Raw genomic sequence first — 20,507 nt, 5'->3', positions numbered from 1 at the left:
TGGCTGGTGCCACCAAGGCAAAGACTAGTGCACTGCCGGGAAGCTTGCCTCAGGTATGCTTTTATCCACACCTGACTAGGTGTGGCCAATTAGCACCAGCTGAAAACACTGAGACGATTAGAAGCTGCAGAGGGACGTAACATTTACTTCAAAATAAAGTTGTTTAGAAAAATGTCACATCAGCTTTAAATCAGCTTTAAATCTACCACTCTGAGTCTTGATTTATTGCTTGCATTTGCATTGGTGCTTGGTGTGTAGTGACATATGCAGGAATTACTTTCAGTTTATCCTATTACAAAGACCACCTTCATGGTCTGTCAGCTTGTAAACAGCATTTGAATTTGTCAGACCTGACTCCTTAAACACTCTGGTTTCTCTGACCTCTGAGCCAGCGGTGCTGAAATGTAGATGGATGTGCAGGTTGCATAGTTAAGTGGTTATCAGCAGGTCCAGGGTTGAGGATGATCATTTTACTGCTGGTAGTCAGACACTAATGAAGCCACACTAGCTCTCTCCAATCCAACCTTCTCCTTTCATCTCTGCTCTGGTGTCTTTAAATTTCCCGTTCCTCCAATTCACAGGGGGAATGACTGGCATTGAGCATGCAGGCTGGCGTAATGATCATGCTACATGACACTCGGATCTAGAAATAGGGGTTAGCCTTATTACTGGGAAATGACTTTTCCTTGCACACGCTGTACATCTCTCTAACTGAGATTCTCCCTCACTCTCTTTCTCTGATCTGATCAGATTGACAAGATTATGAGCTCCATTGGGGCAGGAATAAGCAGTGGATTGGACATTAAGGATGATACCTCAGGTAAGCACGCGCATGTATGAGTGAGTGTGTGTGAATCTGACTTTAAGGGCAAGTCGTATCAATTACATTTTTAGTCATATGCTCATATGTTGGGCACCATTTTTCCATAGTATGATAGTATTGCACTTAACATAGCAGTTGCTGAGTAATTAAGAGATTATGACAAGTTAGAATCTGAGTTTTGTTACTACCAAAGCTTGGGTAATGAGATAAATTAGCAGTGTTGGAGTGTTACTCACACATAACTTGATACTTTAAAAAATTTACTTACTAATTTGCTTATTTACTTCTGAGAATGGAATTTCTTATGCTATTCATTACCTTACTTTTGTGTTATTCTTTAATATGCCCTCTAATGCATTTCCATAGTCCCATACACCGACACAAATCCCTACCCTACAGTAATAAGGACACACAATCTTTCTTTTGAACAGAACGCCAACAAACACAAAGCAATGCTGCTTTGAAGAGTGCCTCTTGAAGTTCAGGCTCTGGCTGCCGGACTGGGTTCAGCATACAGTCAGTTCTTTGCTAGCTTTGTGTCAACATTATGATGCAGTATGGACACAGTTTGCACTTTACCATCATGCTCTGGTGCTTTCTCTGTTGCTGTGGTAAAAATATACTCACAGCCTGCTGGATAGGTCTTTGCCTCAGTTTTTGCCAGCAAATTTCCAGTGTTTTGCTAATATGCTATTAAGCACTAATTAGCAGGTATGTGTATTTGTGTTGCCCATCTACAGTGAATCACTGCAGATTGCTAACAAAGCTTGTTAACTGGTACTTAGAACCCCACTTTCACTTTGGGTTCCAAAAAAACACAAAATGTGTATGATTTAAGTTAGTGCTTCAAAAACCAAAGGGTGGCTACACCCATCATGGATATATGGTCTATACTGTGTGTGCTTTTAACAGGAAATGTTTGCAAAATAATGTCCTGTACCCCCTGGTGGTAAAGTGCCATTCACACATTATACTGTGCATAGATCTTTTAGAAAAAGGTTTCTTTAAGCTTATTGATCGCATTAAAAACACATTATTTGTAATTGAAATAATGGGTGTTAATGATGAATTAGCAAGTGCCACAGATCTTATAGGAGCTCAGCTCTTACTGGGTCTGACATAACTTGAACTGAGGCATTGACCCTGTCAGCTAGACCCATTATAGGAAACAAAAGAGAGACCCCACATGTGGTAAATTTTGAAATAATGGGGGGAAAGCGACAGCATAGCAGTTCAGATAAGAAGTCACTTAAAATAGTAATGTTAAACTTGCATTTTTAAAAAAAAATTACTATCTTTTTGGATTTGTAAAATCTATATAGGTTGTATATAGAATATTAGATAGAGGTGGAGTTGCAAGGAAATACTAAAATTTGAATAATTGATTTCCTGTTTTATTTTCAGCTAAGAAGCTTTTTTATATTGTTGATAGAAATGGTGGCCAAAACTATGAAATTAAGACTGCCGTTGTTAATTTAAGAATTTATCTGATTAGCATGTGGGTGGTTTTGTAAGTGATCTTGTGTGGTTCTTACAGGAAAAATGGAACTTTTTTTCTGCACAGAAAAGCACTGTTTTTTGCCAGTTTCCTCACCTGCATACCTTGAAGTCTCCACTAGTCATCTCTGTTTACTGCATTCATCCCCCTGTATTAAGTCCCCCATCCTCCACCTCCTGATCCTCTCTCTCTCTCTTTTCATCTGTGAATGCAAAGCTGCTTTTATCCATGGTTACCACAGAGAGAAATCCAGTTTATGCCACACCAGTTCTTCCCACCAACAACATATACAAAGCACCGCGCGCGCACATGCACACACAGACGTGTGTGTATATTTATGGCCACATGGATACAGTCAGCATGGTGCTGGTATGAGCGGTCGGCAGCTCAGCTCGCAGACAAAGGAGCTGAAGATGTTGCAAGGACTATTATCAGCAGTGCGAGCCAGATATATGTAGAGCAGCAGAGAGAGAGCAGGGTGATGATCGACACTGAGAGAAGACGGAGACTGGAGGTAGACAGGGGAAAGTGAGCGAGGGAGAGAGAGAGCGAGCGAGCGAGACTGAGGGAGTGAGGGAACGAAGGAGGAAAGCAGTGCGCTCAGAAAAGAGAGAGAGACGGAGAGAGAGGAGGCTGCAGAAGCATACAGATGAGAGTGGGAGTACTTGATAAAGAGAAATCTACAACGCGGGCAGCTCTCTCTCTTTTTCTCTCTCTGAAACACACACACACACACATTTGCGTGCACACACACACACAAGCTCCGGGGAGCAGCCAAGCGAGCGCAACAGCTGAAAAGAAGCTGCTGCTGTGCTGTGCACGACAAACACACAGTCGATTTTGCTTGCGGATCTATACCTCCAGTCTTATCCATCACCCATTTCTGGCAGGATTTAACCTCCATGACAGAAGCTTTTTTCTGGATACAACTTCAGCCCTCAGCCCCTTCCCATCTTTCCTCCAGCTGGATTCAGAGAAAGAAGCGTCTGGACGTCTTAACCTCCACTTTTACCTGCTTGCACCCTTGCATGCTGACCCCCTTCATACTCACCATGCCCCTTGCCTAGCCTCCTTTTCTTCCCCCCTTTCCCCCCTCTACCTGCCCTCCCTTCATCTTTGTTGTCTTGCTGCCTTGCCAAAAGACTCTTCAAAAGCATGGCGGGCTCCTTCGACAGCCACTTTGCCCGCCACAACATGATGTGGCAGTGCCAGCTGTCTCAGCCAGACTGCCGCTGCTACCGCGTGGATGGCTACTCCCTACTGAAACGTTTGCCCCTCCACCCCCTTATAGGTCCCCGCTGCCCGCTGCAGTCTGTGGGCCAGTGGCTAGACTCCATCGGCCTGGTCCAGTACGAGAACCACCTGCTGGCCAATGGATTTGACAACGTCCAGTTTATGGTGAGTGTTTTCATTGTGTTTTGAGGGAAAAGAAAGCTTCTTCAAGCTTTCTCTGCTCCTCGAGCTCATCATGTCATCGTTTTCTGTGCAGGGATTTGCATGACCAGCATGTTTCCTCCGTCACTCTGATTTTTTTAGTTTGAATTGATTGAATTTCCCCTTTTTTTGTATCATCTTCTCTCTTTCTTTCATTCTTCCCTTCCCATCATTACTGCCTCTCCCATCTGATGCCATGTGAGGTCCTCCTACGCACAGAAATCCTACACCACATTTCTGCCACAGCAAAAAATCCAGCTCCAGCATCATGCTGCACACATACGTGCTCATGCTGCAATAAAAATGCATGCTGAAATCACAGTTGTTTTACGGTTTTTGCATGCATCCGCTTGCACACAGAGGAAAAACTGTGCACACAACCACCTGTAGCCTGCGGATCGGGATCCAAACTGATGGTCTCCTCTAGTTTATGCAATCTCTTCTTAAGCAGTGACGTAGGAAGAGAAACTCGCTAGGTCATTTTGGACATTCTTTTGATGTTGCATGTGTGTGTTAGTGGGAAAGATATCCACGGAAGAGGGAGGGATGAGCAGGAAAGTAGGAAATCAAAACAAGGAGAGAAAGCAGTAGAGAAGCGATGACGCTCGATCAAGAAAAACTGCAGCAGAAGCAGAAAGATGGGAGACAAAGCAGAGAGATGCTGACTGGATGACTTCCTCTTGAGTTGGAGATTATTATTACTAATAATCTCCAACTGAAGGGGGGCGATATCTCAAAAATGGCAGATATAAAGGGTTTCGAGGGTTTATCCAGTTCTCTAATTCTGGTTGACTTACAGCCTCTTATTTTCTCCTGACTTCTTGACATCCAGAAGAGAGAATGCAGATAAATGTTGATGTTTCTGACATCAGGTCAATCGCCAGGGTATGCATGGATCACCATAAGTATTTATGGATGCATGTAAGCCTGTGTGAGCGTTCTGGTCCTACACTCAGTGTGACCTGCATCTGTTCCTTTAGTTACCCTGGCAACAGGATGAAATCACACCATCTCTCTGTTGTGTGTTTCTCCCACACGTGGTCACAGTTTATCTTGTGGTTAAAGTATTTAATACAGATGAAATGGTTTTGAAGAAGCAGTAGGTGTATCAGTTTTATTTGTATAGCACTAGTTCACAACAACATTTAGCTCAATGAATGTTGCACTGTGAGGTAAAGACTCAACAATGTTAGAAAGAGACCCTCAAAAATCAGCAGGGAGGAAGAACTTCATTTTAGCAGGAAGAGACCTTTTGCAGAACGAGTCTAAAAGAGGGGCAGTCATCTGCTGTGACCAGTTTAGCTATGAGGCCTAAGTTGTTCGTAGTCTTTCTATGCTCCTCTTTTGAAAATGCAGGAGAAAGGAGGCATAATCAAAGTGATAGACATATAAACCCATGCCGAGTGAAAAAAGTCCGTAATTGGAGGTCCCCTAGCAGACTTAATACATAGGAACATATCTAAGGCATGGTTCAAGGTTGACAGAGCATCCTTAAGTATAAGATTGATCAAAAAGTAAAGTTTTCAGCATCACAAGTAGAAATGGTGCTCATCTCCTGAACCCACTGGACGGGAGCCAGATAACTGAAGGCTTGGACTTCCTAAAAACCATGAGTAAGCCTATGCTCTGAGAATGAAGTACAATATCGGGATGGAGAAAGACAGAAATTCCTGATTTTCTTAAGCTGGTAACTGTTGAGAGCACATGCGGTTTTAGAGAACGTCTTGGTCTTAGTTTGATCTAGTTAGCCATTCTCAAAAGTCAGCCCAAGTTGCAAGTTAAAACCTGGAGCACCTTCATGGTTACTGTGTCAGGGTGGCTGAAACGGTACCATTCTTGCCTTGTGTACTTAGGGGATGCATCAACGCAGTGATGATGGCAAGATAGCAGATATTTCCTAATAAAGCTCAACATATAAAGCATACTTGAATTTTTTTATTGGCATACAGATTCATTCAGAAGCATTATCTCAAACTATCTTTTAATAAGATATGTATCTAAAACCAACCTGCCATCTGGAGTTTCAGCACAACTTCAAATTTTAATTAGAAATTTATATAAATCCATTTTCTCATAATGAATCGAGTTTCATGGGTGTCTGCAGAACATTACATTATTTTTCTGTTTAGATCCTCCTTTGGTAAGTTAATGAGCAGAAGGTAGGAGTCACTGCAGCAGCTGTTAGTGTCCAGGCAACTGTTAACGTCACACATAGGCTGTTCACAGCCTTTTGTTTTTTTTGTTTTTTAACTCTCATGTATTTTTTTAAGCCCGTGGCTGTCCACCACCATTTATGTATCTGGATTACTCTCGTGTGGACCTAGTTTATTGTCAATAACATTGTTTCTGAGAGACTCTGGGATTATCTGTTTTCCTGGCTTTACTCCCTCCATCCCATCACCCCTCTTTAAAAACGTATTCTCAATAGCTCAACCGTCTCCTCTGAAACGCCTTTAGATACAATTAATATTGAAAAGAGCTAAGATGAAGCTGCCTCGCAAACATCAGAGTAACTTCAAAGTCTCTTTTTCTAAGTGGTGCTTTTCTCCAGGTGTTAAAGTTTCGCTGGTGTCCCCCATGCTGAGTAGCGTTTGTAACTCCTTTTATGCTTTTTAACAGTCTTGACTAAACAAGAAGGCTGCTAATATTTTTCAACCTAGAGGGGGAAAAAATCAGTGTCCACCACAAATTGATATTAATGCGATTTAGGCACAGGCTACAGGCATTGTGTTGGGCAAGAGCAGCTCTTTTTTATTGTTGACTGGCTTCTTGAACGAGAGCTTTGTGCCACATTCATTTCACTCAGTATGGGAAATCGAGTGGTGTGGATGATTCAAACCGCGACTCTGCTTATTACAAAATAAAAGCTTTTTTTTTCCCTTCCCGTTTCAAGGCCAGTTCATTTGTACAGCTGATTGGTTTGCAAATTAATTTGCCCTCGAGTTTGATCTGCGTCAGTGCATAACTGTGAAAGGCCCCATGTGGCATGCAAGAATATATACATCTATATAGGCATGAATACTGTTTAAGTATGGGCCTTCCAATCTACCATTATCATTTACTGCTAATAGGAGTCATAAGTGTGGGTGTGTCCGGGCACCTTAACCAGCCAGTAGAGGACGAGTGCTGCCGGATTGATGGACAAATGGCGAGGAGTAGAACGGTTGTTATGGACACAGAATTTTATACGAAGGACACTGGATAGAGGCTAATCACATCCACTTCAGTGACCGTTCATGTATGGAAAATTTAAAGACAGAGAGACATGCAAGAGCACGGACACAGACAGACAGAGGCTGACTCACGTTAGCTGTTTCTGTTTGGATCCAAACAGGCCCTCATGTCTTGTCTTGCACTTTGACTTGCTGAATGAGCTACTAAGCGATTCTTCATTAAGATATTTGTTGGTAGCTTAACCTCTTACGCTCGCTATCGCCTGTCGTAAAATCTTCTTCAGTGTTTGTTTGGGTTTTTTTTTTATTAAAACAATGCATTACTTATTTAATTCCTGTATACTTGACACTACCTTTGTGGTATTCTGCAGCTTAATAAACAATAAGCCTTACTGTATATACTGTATGTCCACGTATCAGTACAAATTCCCATTCTAATTTAAAGGACATACCCTAAACCTTTGTTTCATTATTGAAGGATTAGAGCAAACAGTAAAGTTGTCAGGAAAACACACCCCAAAGTTCACTTCATATGATGCAACAAATGATGCTACAAGACTGTTCATCTCTAGTTTGTTAATGCGAAAAATCTCTTATGTTAGCGAGTTGCAATAGCAGGAGCTTTGCAGAGGTTTCATAGTGCTTGCAACCTGCATAGTTTTCTTCCTTTACGCTTACATTCATGTCCTTTCTTGCATATCATCTCTTGTGAAAAGTTGCAGATTACTCTGGTGTTTTTGTCCTTTTTATTATTGGGGCAATTGCACCATTTCTTTCTTTCTAACTCTCGATCATTTAGAAAATTAAAGGACTTCTGTAATGCAAGAGTACAGTAACATGATCACAGAGGGAAGGATCACATCCAGAGGGAGTTTTGAAAGAATGTTGGAAAGCAATGACAAAACGGTCAAATAGAGAGTAAATTATGTCCTTACAACAATGAACCATTTATTAAACCTTGTGCTAAAAATTCTCAGCTGGAACTGTACCAAATTTCATGCGACAGAAACTAAGCACAACACATGCTGCATCTGCTGTAGTCCTAGCAGCATGCGGTGGCCTCTTCCATGAATGTGCTACACTTCAAAAAATAGTGCTGGTTGCATTTTTCATAACAGATACTGGACCCTGGTACAGGCGGCAGACAGGGTGTAACAAGAGCATATATTTGAATAGATTTTCAGATAGTGGCCACCTGGCAAATGTATGTAGTCACTCTCTGTTTACCTCCTCTGGTCTGTTTTTTTTTTCTCCTCCTACCCTTTTTTAAAAGAGTTTTTTTTAGGTGCTCATCTGCATACATTATCCAGTTGCTTTTTTGCCGCTTGGCAGGTAATGTACAGCGGGTGTTTCTGGGCTATCTCACAAAAAATAGCCGCCTCCCGGGTCTGGAAGTTATGCCGATGAGTGCAGGGAACCTAAATGGTCAAGATGTGTGCTGTGAAACTAAAACAAGGAGACAAAGGACGATAAAATGCTTCATAAAACTGAAGGGCACTGGAGCGTCTGTGATATTACCGCTCCCTAGTTGTTCATCATGGCGAGCAGCAGCCTTTCATATGTTTTCTAAGATGCAAATGCATCTAGTGAGAGGAGAATTGAAAGCAAAGCTACGTCATATTTATGGGATCACTGGAGCGAGAAGCTCATTCTTCTTGTTTAGCCCTCTAACTGCAGTCACATTGTCCCAGCTAATACTCATTACAATCAAACCCACACACACACACACTGCATGCCAGCACATATATATGCTGAGAATATCCGAATGAATAGAGGATAGTGAAGAAAGCTGATTCTTTCTTTTAAAGCACAGTTGTGATAGAAAATAGAGAATTCCTACTAAGTGCCACATAAACTGGTTATCAGTGGACTGTGGAGGCACTGAGATACACACACTAATACAAAAGAATGCCATGTGCAGTGAAACCTCCTTAATCATGATGCTTTTTATTTAGTTTCATTCAACACAGTGAAATAAAAGAAGGATAAAAGACTCCAGAGCTGCAGAAGAATGAGGCCGCAGTGAAAGAAATGGAGAAGTAAAGCATTATGTATAATAAAGCAAAGCTAGCGGAATTCATTTGACCCTGAGCTTCTCCTGATAGTGAAGTTAGGAAACAACAGCATTAGAAATAACACAATCTCAGTATTCATATTTCATAAGGTGGTTACATTTAATACAGCTCATGAAGGGATTTATTCTGGAACCGAAATTCTTCAAACTGCCGCAAAGTTGTAGAAACTTAAGTCACCGCCTCTTCACACGGGAGAAGGCGATAAATCTAAGAGCAACAACTTTTGTAAAGAAACCAAAAGGAATATGAATTACAGACTAAAAGTGCAAGTGAGGACAGAGAAGAGAGGGTTTGAATAGTTAGTAAGTGAGAGAGAGGCAACAAAATAATGAGGAAAGAGGAACGCTTCTGAAATAAGCGGCGCAACGGAGAATCGCAAAGAGAGAAGCTCAGAGGGATGAACACAGGCATGGAAAGAACAGAGAGAGAGAGCAAAGAGACACAGTAGGTCGAGCATGATTTGTAGCACACGCCCAGGCCTGCTGGAGCCGATAATGGTCGTCACTACTATCGTTTTTTGCTCCATCTCTAATCTCAGCCTCAACCCCCTGCTACTGCACATGAATTTTAATTTCTGCATTTAGAGATTTTGCCCTCTCTGGCACAGTTGTTAAGCGGCGTGGTCTAAGTATCACAAAATAACTGCGGGCTATGGCAATTGTATCAACTCTGTGGATGCTAAAAACCTCCATAATGGATTGTTAGAGCTCATACCAGTCCATACCAGAGCTCATGTTTACCTCCAGAATACAAGATAAACAGTAGAAGCACGAGGAGGAAAAGCACAACACCGTCATTAGTTGCTTTCACTTATTTCTGCTGGCTGTTGTGTTCATCTATTCATGTGATAGCTGATCCCATGATCCATCACGCACACTTGGAAGTGGTAGCCATACTGTAGGGCAAACATAATGTTCAGACAAAGAGAAACAGGACAAAATAGGTTTGGAGAGAGAAAGAACAAACATGGAGGAACCCCATCTCTCTGCATCAGGAGCCCAACAGGGAGCAATTAGTCATGCTTCTTTAAACCCCCCCCCCCAATCTACTCTGCTCCGACTCTCGGAGTCATTACTCTGCTGTGAAGTTGTAGCATTGTGGCTCCAACACCAGCTCCTCTCTGTGCTCTATTAATCAGCCTGGGAGCTGATCTATGGACTGTACTCTTCTTCTTCCCACAGAGGTCCCAGTGTACAAGTAGGTGAAGACATTGTGGAAGCTAAGGTTTAGCCACAGAATGAGCCCGATCATCTGCTGCATTCGTTTTCACAGCCCGGTACAGTGACAGGCAGGTGGACCAGTCACGCAAAAGTCGATCACTTTTCATGGGCATTTATTTAGTTTTTCATCTGATCGCATTATGTCATTTTCAGGAGATATGTCTTTGCAACCTGCATATTTCATCTGGATCTTTCAAAGGTTGAACACAAAGCAGAAGTAGGCTCACTCAGATCTAGAAGTAATCAGATTACAAAAGGGAATTCAGTACTGGATTTATTGGGGATAAAATGGCAAAATGCCACTCTTAATTTCAAAAGCTTTAAATGAATTCTTATACAATAATACTGTAATAAAACTACTGTTCTTTGTAAGGTCCTAAATTCATCCAACTTTTCAAAATGGACCAATCTACCTCACAGCTACACACCTTTAAAGTCTGCTAACGACATCATATAAGATATTGTATTATCTGTTTTTATATGATCTGCTCTGCAGTTGTTTTTTAGACTGTGGTGTAAACAAACTGGATAGAGATTTCATTTTATTGAGGCAAAAACAAAACATCATGACTTCATATTTTATTATTAAAACATGCATCGCATTGCTGTTTAGTGCAAGTATGCCAGCCACACCTAGAGGAGCTCCTCAGTCATGGACCTCTATGCCACGAAGCTGCTGGTGCATAGTTCTCTTTGCTCTGTAGCTTACCATGGTCTGCTGCTCTGTGCCTGAGCTAAAAGCGCTTCCACTTTACGATAATACCACTCAGAGTTGATTGTTGAATATCTAGAGGGGAAGACATTTCACAAAGTGACTTGTTACAATGGTGGCATCCTATTACAGCACCGTGCTCCAATTCAGCGAGCTCTTTAGAACGATATAATCTTTCACAAATGCTGGTAGAAGCAGACTGCCTGGCTAGCGGGTGTATTCGGAGGTTAAGAGGTGCGACTCAGTACTTTTGTCCAAGCACAATCTAGCTTTGAAATTGCTCAAGAGACTCTGTAAAAGTTTGCTCATTACCTTTTAGAATTGCTTCTTGAAGCCTGGAGCTGGAGTTCGTGATGTGTTCCTGCTTAGCAATCGTAGAGGTGGAAACAGCCAACTTCAGTGTCTTTTAATGCTACTTGCAAAATGGCACCCACCTGTTATTTAACTCACCAAAGCCCCTGATATGCATTATACAAGTTCACAACAGAAGCTCAGCTGCTGCACCAAAAGATTCAAATCTCTTAAAACACACACATTGATCTTTTAGTTCTAACTCCAGCACTGCTTCCTCGTTTCATTAATACAGCCTCTCGCATGTCGTTCCACTTTTCTTTCATATTTGATATTTCCTTCCTTGCCTTTTTTTTTTTACACTGCACCTGTTCAAAGCCATTACGCCGAGCGTACGTGTCTAACACGGAGTCAAATTCACTTTAGCATATACAGACCTGAGCGCCGCAGTAGTCACCGTGCAGCGCTTTTCCTGGGAAGCCATTTAAAATTCAGCATGCAGAACGCTGCCTCCTTCTTAAATGCAAATACAAGCAGATGCAATTAGCAGATACACAGCTGGACGCAGAATGGCGTAGGAATCTGCGTGAGAGAGCCATAAAGCGCAGCATGTTTCATGCATGACTGCAGAAACTCTTCAGGAAGCTGCAGTGAAAACTAAACTGCAGCAATGGCATACCTAGAATGAAAATGTCACAGCCAGGGAGCAAAATGTCCTTTTGGAGGGCAGTGTTCCCAGCATCGATCTCTACGCAGAAATGAAATAAGGTGGAGGAAAACAGCAGCTATCTGGTATCTGACTGTGTTCTTTTTTTCCTTCTTATCTTCTGTGTTATTAGTTAGCTCTTATTAGTTTGACATAAAGGAGATGTGGAGGGAATGACAAGTGTAATCCTTCAGTACCACAGAGTGCGCGCTGTCCGTGTGTGCTGGGAGTGTATGGATGGCCCTGAGACTGCCTGCAGGCTGCGTACACAGTCCCTCTCCTTTCCCATTTTCTTTGCCATCATTTTGATGATTACCTTTCTTTACTTTTCACTTCTGTCACAATCTGTATTTCTGACCATATTTCTGGCTGAGTCGCTGCTTCTCGGTGCTACAGCTGTCTGCCTGCACACCGCATCTCTTCTTTCCTGTAATTATCTGTCTGCATGAAGACTCCCTCTCTGTCTCTCTTGTGGGAGAATGACTGATAACTCTCTTATGGCTTCCCATTGGATTAATTAAAGGTGAGGCTGTATGATACCCATATAGGCTCTTGTTAGTCTTAATAAAAGACCATCGTACTGCTGTCTGCCACGCTCTGTTGGTTGTGGAAAATCTTTTTTTCTTTGTTGTGTTTCCTATGATATTTTTTCCTCACAGCTAATGAAATCTTAATGCAATATTATCTGAGGAATAAACTTGATTTATTAATGTTATGGTCTAAAAACTGTTTTCAAAGGTAAACTACAGCAGCTATATGTGGCATTCTTAATAGTGTGGTATTAATATTCCAGATAATATAAATCTACACATTAGCTTCATATGGCTATCTTATTACAGATCTGTAGTTAAAAAATTCTCATATCAATGTAGAAAAGAAGAGGGAGCAAGATAGAAGTGTTGATGTAAGACTGCAAAGGTGTGATGATTCAAAGAGAGACGTACCTGTGGACATGGATGTTCTCAAACATTCTAACTCATAATATCTGCTATAAATAAGATGATACTAAGATTTTTAAACTCTGATTTTACCATCATTACCCCACCTTATTAAACCAAATGCACACTCTGTGTCAGAGAGTTACAAAACTTAAGAAAACTTGATGAGTTTGCAAATAGGATTTTATTACTTAATGACATGAGGAGAAAACTGCAACGAGCTAGAGCACGTTAATTTTTTTCTCCCACCGCTGGGGGAAAAACATCATCCATAAAATTTGGATGTTATTATCTCAATATGTCAAGTTAATTATCTCAACGTTTTGACCTGGTACATTGAAATTTCAACTGGCAACAAGCTCCCATAGAAAGCGGAGAAAAATCCAGATATCTGAAACTAAACAGAGCAGGGATTTAGAGTCTACCTGAGTTGCAGCTTAAACTTGCACAGACATTTTTCGAACATCAACACTGGACAATATTAAAGATGAATTGCTCCCTCCACATGTAACGCATAAAAGCAGATGCGTTCTTACTAACGGAAATGCTAAATGTGCTTGGGTAAAGGATGCAGGAAGGCAGGGACTTGTCTGGCCAGCTTGCTGGGTATTTACAGGACAATTACCTGCACTGTCCTCAAATAGACATTACACAGACTTTGCACTTGGAAGCAACCACCTAATGTCAGATCTGAAAGATGTGGACATTTGTGTTCTTGCATGCAGCTCCATTGGGTAATGTCTAGAAGAAACCACATTGTATTTATGTTAGAATAATGAGTTGTGGTGCATTGCCAATGCGCTGTACACGAAAGCTGCTGATAGTGCAAACTTTTATCAGAAGCAGTGCTAAACGGGGTCAGGCTATAAGTACCAGAAGTGAAGCGTTTCACACTGAAAAGAAATTTGAGATGTGGCTCTTCTGTTGTTATTTTTCAAAGGAGGTATCTGTAGTGGAGCCTTGTTGGTTTGTGCTGTAACCTGTTTTCTTACCCTGTGTGTTATTTGGTGTTTTACAGGGCAGCAATGTGGTGGAGGACCAAGACCTGCTGGAAATTGGAATCCTCAACTCGGCCCACAGACAACGTCTCCTGCAGGCCATACGGCTCTTGCCCAGGGTCAGCGCTGCAAATAGTAACACTATCACACAAGAATACCACAGAGTCTACAAAGTGGATAATTTAGTCAGTCTGGACTGGGTTTATTGCAGCATCCATCTCAATGAAGTTATATAAATTCATGACCAATTGAAGGAGAGAATCTTGAGCCGGCCTGTACTCAGTCCTCTTTGTTTCATATAAAATTCAGCAAATCTTCTGCTACATCTGTTTCCGTGTGATATAACTCTCTGTGGGTGGCTGGGTATCTCTCTGCATGTTCTACTCAACACTTGAACAAGAAGCATGCAGAGAAAGGTGCACCGAGCCACATTATCACAGCTTTGAAAGCACATTAAATTAAATGATGCGAGAAACTGCTAAATCCATACCTTCTCGCATCTGCAAAATGCACTCAATAAAAACATATCGACACGCTTTGAGCCGACATTTGCTGCTGAAAAGAGACCGGAAGTCGATTTTTTTCTTTTAAAAAAAGGCTGCTGCTATATGTTAGCAAGGTCAAATACTTTTGTGTGAGTGTGCAAGAGTCAAAGTAAGATGAAAAGTGCCCAGCTGCACACAGTGCGAGCAGAAGAAAGGAGTCTGCAACAGCGAGCTAAGAGAAAGGGGAGAGTCTGAGCTCGGAGATAAGCATGCTTCATAGAGACTCCAAAGAAAACTTTGATCTCCAGTCAGCATTTTCCTCCTCTCATCCCCAATAAACTTTTCAAAACACTGTAAGAGATGGAACCTTTTAACTTTTGCCTGCCCTCTCACGAAAAGACGCACACACTTGTGCAGACACATGTAGGCGAACACATGCTTAACTTGAGGTGGAGGTTGCAGAACGCTTGCTTGAAGCAACATAAGCTCTCTGAAGTGCTTATGACTGTCAAAAGAAAAGTGAATGAATTATGTATTATCTGCTACACTCAAAGTGTCTCAGTGCAAGCAGTGAGTCTGCTTTTGGTGTTTTTTTTTTACGAACCTTCTCAACAGTTGTGCTCGTGTTTCCTTTTCCTGTACTCGTTTATCTTCCTCACCTGTTTCCTTTCGACTGAGGAAAGCCTTTAATATGGAATGCATCTTGAAAATAAAGCATGGCACAGGAATAAAATGGAAATTAGTAATAGGTATGTAGGCAGTAAACATTCGCACCAGATCTTGCTTCAGATAGCAGCTGTTTTTATGCAGTAAAGCTCCAGGTCTAAAATGTGGAAAATGAGAAGAAAGATAATCCGCTGTGCTCACAGCCTCCTGTTATGTACAAGAGCATGCAGCGAGAACAAACAGAACTACAGAAAAGTAATAAAAAGTGCGCTCCAAAGACAAACTTCTTCCTTAATCCCTTTTTTCCTGCTCTGTGTACTTAAGGTGAGACCTATCGGATACGATGGCAACAACCCCACATCAGTGGCAGAGTGGCTGGAGTCTTTGGAGCTCGGGGACTACACCAAGTCTTTCCTTGTCAATGGTTACACTTCCATGGAGCTGGTCAAAAAGATCTGGGAAATTGAGCTCATCAATGTAAGTCTACAGTGCTAAAAATAGCCATATTAAAAGATAAAATCTAATGAAAGCACAAAGGATTACATGGGAAGCCAAAACCTAATTTAGCCACTGGGTGATATGTTACTTTTTCCCAAGAGAATGAGCTTTGAGTCAATTCCACATTACATTTCTGTGGCCATAAATACTCACTAGAGCACAGAAAAACAACAAAAATCAATTTGCAGCTGAAAATAGTGCCCAGTGAGTTCACCATTTAATCCAGGAACATTTGCTAAAAACAGCAGCGCTCAGCTGTTTCAGGGAATCTCTGAGTTTTTGTTTTTTAACCATAAATTTGCAAATGGTCAAGGTAGCAGAGTTCTGAATTCATTGCTTTTTCTTTCTTTTTTTCTTCGCTAAAGACATTTGTGGCAGAACCCATGAAAATATGTTCAAACAAGACCGGTATGAATACACTTGTGAGGTCAAACTCCCTCAACCAATTCCAGAAACTTGATTCTGTTCATCTGGACGTTTTCACAGTGAGAGTTTCATCACTACTCCAAGTGACTTCTTCAGTCTCAGCTCACTGCAGGTTTCACCTGCCTTATATACATTTACATAGTGGCCGAAAGTAGTACCACTGACTAACAAGAGGCTGTTTCATAGTCATTAATATGCAAATTGGGAAATTGCTGCAATTTCTGGGATTTCCTTACCTGGATGATTGAGCACACATCGAGACACCCCCGTCAATAGTCAGATATCTAGTCAGATAGCATAGCATTGGTTCAGGCAAAGCACCATCTAATTCTCAACCACCATCCCACAAGTTGATCTCATCCCATCCAATTTTCCAGCTGCTATTCAGGCTCCTTTAACCTGCCTAAAGTTGCTGCAAGCCACTTGGCAAACCCCCTCCCTCCCCCATTCCTAACATGCTGTGTCCGATATTGTCGCTTACATTCTTCCCACTTGTGGCTTGCTGTGCACGCTCTATGAAGGGTGCGGAGGTCCTAGAGCAGCGCCATAAAATTAATACAGCTTACTGCAGAAGGGAGCCACAAACTTCTTTTATCTATAGATTTGACTGAGCTGGTGCTTTGTGAACTGGATGCTTGCTGGTTCTTGTCCTCATCTTTCACCTTGGTGACAGAGTGAGTTTGTATCTCCTATTGAGTGTACATATTATAACCCCGGAAAGTCAAACTTCAGTAGCCATGCAGGCTTACTGTTAGCCCTTTGGCTTCTTACTCGAGAACAAGGCTGAAGTTGATTCAGAGGCCATACTGTAAAGAAGGCCCATCAGGCATTTCTTCTCATTGCTGTGCAATATGTGCTGAGAAAACAAACTGGAGGGAGGTGCATTTTTTTACTGTTAAATCATAACATTGCTTTGTCTTTTTCTTTCGTCATTTCAGTGTAGAGATTTCTGATCCGATATCTGCAGTGACAAAAAAAACAAACATGGAGCTTCTGAATGTTGAATTCTCTCTTTCTGTAAATATTAGTAAAGGGGAACGATAAGAAGGTTTGACATTTGGGTTTATGTGCTGTCACAGATAGTCCAGGTTTATGATTCAATTTTTACCAACATAAAATCTTCACTCGGAGATGCAGTTTAATGCAGGCCGATCTCTTTGGAGTGATGTGCTTCTTTGATGCTGGCAGTGTAACGAAATCATGCTCGATTGCAGGGGGCGCCTGCCTGGCTGATTTCAATGAGAGAGAGTGAGAAGGGGTGTTTTTCCTTCCCTGCGGAGGATAAAGTGATGAGTGATCAGCTGGAGGAGGTGGAGAGGGAGTTATATAAGCATGTGGGATGCAAGATGTTTTATAGCGCCGGGGATACCGCCCACATGCTGCACTTCTGTGTGTGTGTGTGTGTGTGTGTCTGGATGCATATGTGAGACAGTTAAACTGTTAATACATTCCTGTATGTTTATGTATTTGTATTCAATGTATGACATGCATGGATGTATATTAATTTTAGACCTGTTCATGTAAATTTGAATACTGTATAGCATCAAAAGATTTTCTGAATTAACTGAAACTGCAGTGCAGCACATTTTGCAGCCACTAGAGGGTGCCCACGTACACTGTATAGCCAAAAGTACTCCATGTCCCTATAAGACCTCAGATTGCATTTCACTGTTTGCACCGGGCTTCTTTGATTCAGGAAACTTGCTTTTATTTTGGACTGTACTATCCCCAACTTTGCTATCATAGTGCTTTGGTGACAATGCTTCACTTATTCAACATGACTGTGGATAAAGAGATTTCCCTAGTTTAGTATAAAAACTTACCCAATGCTTTATTTTGGGTTTTAGTTCATGTTCTATATAAGGGGAGTGAAGAAGGGTTGCAGGGACGGTCAAGTAGATGGGTATGATTGTCATCGGTGACTTATGACAGAAGGATAGCAGCAAGAGTGAAAGGGAAGGTTTGTAAGTGTAAAGCGTGAGACTTGCAATGATGTATGGTTTGAAGCTAGTGACACTGACAAAAAGACAGGAGGTGGAGCTGAAAGTAGTGTTGCTGAAGAGGGAGTTTTATTTGGAGTGACCAGGATGGACAGGGTTAAAAATGAATACAATAGTATTTTTTGTATGTTTGTCACACTTAAATGTTTCAGATCAAACAAATGTAAATATTAGACGAAGATAAGACCAGTAAACACAACATGCAGTTTCTAAATTAATGTTAGTGCAATTAAGTTTTTGTGATAACTGGCCGTGAGTCTTTTACAACGGTGAAGAGAAATTTTGGCCCACTCATCTTTGCAGAATTGTTGTAATTCAGCCACAATGAAGGGTTTTCGAGTATAAACCACCTTTTTAAGGTCATGCCACAGCATCTCAGTCGGATTTAGTCAGGACTTTGACTAGGCCACTTCAAAGTCATCTTTTTTTTTTTCTTAAGCTATTCAGAGGTGGACTTGCTGGTGTGTTTTGGATCTGTCCTGCTGCAGAACCCATTTGCGCTTCAGCTTAAGGTCACAAACTGATGGCCCGACATTTCGCGTTAGAGTGTTTGGGTAGACGGGTAGACGGTAGACGAATTCATGGTTCCATTTAAAACTGAGATGAACCTTTTAAGGTCCTTTTGCTCAGCAGTGGTTTTTGTCTTGCAACATTTTTGCCCAGTTTCTTTCTTATAGTGGAGTCATGAACACTGAGCTTAACTGAGGCAAGAGAGGCCTGCAGTTCTTCGGATGTTGTTCTGGGGTCTTTTGTGACCTCTTGGATGAGCTATTGTCGCACTCTTGGGGTAATTTTGGTTCGCTGGAGTTCCACAGCTGTATATGCTAATATAAAGCTCAGTTACTTTGTTTCTCATCTGTTCCTGAATTTCCTTGGATGAAGGCAGATGATCCGATGTGACCACCTGTAAAGAAAGGACCAAGTTGTTTATGTTTATAATCAGTTCCTTTTGTTGTTATTATATCTCATAGTAAATGTTTAGAATGAACTGATGTTTAACTCAACTCAGGAGCTTTAATAGAATGAATAGAGCTGGGTGATAGAGATGGTGTGCCTCCGTAGTGTAATGTACATGTTGGTGTCTGATTTTATAATTTGCATTTACTGGATGTAACATAGTTTGCATATATTTTAGGGGACAAAACAAAACAAGACAGTATCATCTAGGTAGTGTGCCAGGAGGTATTTTTTCCTTTATACATTTTGTTGTGAACTTAAACACAAGTGTGAGTCAGATATAGCCAAGGGGCTAATTTACATCAATTCACATCCACAGTCGCTGTGCAGTTTGATGTCGTATTATAATGAAAATAAGGGATTAAAAAAGCAGATGGAAAACCATTAGTGTAAGAGGGTGGCAATCAAAGAAACATGGTGGGGCAATCACTGCAGCTGGAGTGAGGGTTGTCAGTTCCTACTCTTCTTGGACCTTGGTCTAGGCCTACTCAGTAGTCTGTCCTTTATCAGAGTTCCCGTCATCCACATCCATATATTTTAAAGGTAACTGCAGGCTACTGGACAACTCAGCATATATGAAGTCTGGGGAAACTGCAAATTTAAATTTGAACGTGTTCAAAAAGAAGTATTTACTGTAGTTTCCTATGATTGTTGGGTTTTTCTCTGTATGATCTACTGTGCAATATAAAGTGCCTTGAGGCGACTGTTGTTGTGATTTGGCGCCGTATAAATAAAATGGAATTGAATAGTGGAAAACATCTGCTTTTAAGCACAAGGTATTTGAATCAAATGTTTCCCCTGTACTAAAATAGATATGAAGGAATAATCTTAGCAGTGTTTTAATGGAGTCATGGGTCCAATAACATGAAGTGTTACTCTTGCCTAGTCCGCAGTCTGCAGGGAGACTGTGAAGCTGGCCTTATCTCATGGATGTAGTGTTTCTTATCGATCTCTTGTGAGCACATCTGACTGGGAGAGAGTGTACGTGTATGTCTGCTGCACAGCACTGCAGCAGCGCACTGTCACTGAAGTAGTCTCTGGAGACTTGGAGAGGTCACTTCTGCACCTGAGAGAGGTGTGTGTTTGTCCGGAGATGGTGTAGAGAACGATGTATTGTGGTGGGAGAATAATATAAAGTGATGCTGGGAAGGAGATATGGGTTTAAGAGAATGACAGGGAGTAGGAAGTGAGAGAGAGAGAGAGAGAGAGAGATAAGAACGAATCTTTAAAAATCGAATCTGGACACTGCTTTCATGTAATCACCAGGTAATTGCCGTGGGCAACAGATGCAGTGGTGTCCATGGAGATGGGGGAGGAGTGTGAAGCGTTGCTGAAGTGTTTTAAAGTGGGATATAAGTGCGTGTGGGTGGGGGCATAGGCCTGTGTGTATGTGTGTGTGTGTGTGTGTGTGTGTGTATAGTTGGGCACATATGTGGATACCTGCTGTTGTGGGATTAGCAGAGTATTTCAAAACACCTTTTAAGCCTGCTGGTCCTCATTCGTGCACAATACAATGCAGACAGAGAGCAGGTGCAGCTTTCTCTCTGCAGTATTGTGTGTGTGTGTGTGTGTGTGTGTGTGTGTGTGTGTGTGTGTGTGTGTGTGTG

At 41.6% G+C, this 20,507-nt stretch overlaps 1 protein-coding gene across 5 annotated transcripts in view; it reads left to right on the top strand.

Annotated features, from left to right (window-relative positions):
- anks1b (ankyrin repeat and sterile alpha motif domain containing 1B) overlaps window positions 1–20,507 on the top strand; it is a 167,465-nt gene that overhangs the window by 104,216 nt on the left and 42,742 nt on the right. For 4 of the 5 annotated variants that reach the window (XM_013910926.1, XM_013910925.1, XM_005733506.1 and 1 more), the window contains exons 12-15: window positions 751–820; window positions 3,613–3,719; window positions 13,889–13,987; window positions 15,344–15,496. In XM_013910926.1, coding sequence (XP_013766380.1) covers window positions 751–820; window positions 3,613–3,719; window positions 13,889–13,987; window positions 15,344–15,496 — 429 coding nt within the window. Of the gene's footprint in view, window positions 1–750; window positions 821–2,892; window positions 3,720–13,888; window positions 13,988–15,343; window positions 15,497–20,507 lie in introns of those variants that run through there. The other variant, XM_013910927.1, reaches the window with a different exon arrangement.

This window comes from Pundamilia nyererei, unplaced genomic scaffold, assembly GCF_000239375.1.
Source record: "Pundamilia nyererei isolate P.nyererei 1_Seehausen unplaced genomic scaffold, PunNye1.0 scaffold00052, whole genome shotgun sequence".
NCBI classification, from domain to species: Eukaryota; Metazoa; Chordata; class Actinopteri; order Cichliformes; family Cichlidae; genus Pundamilia; species Pundamilia nyererei.
This window is presented reverse-complemented; position numbering and strand designations above follow the sequence as displayed.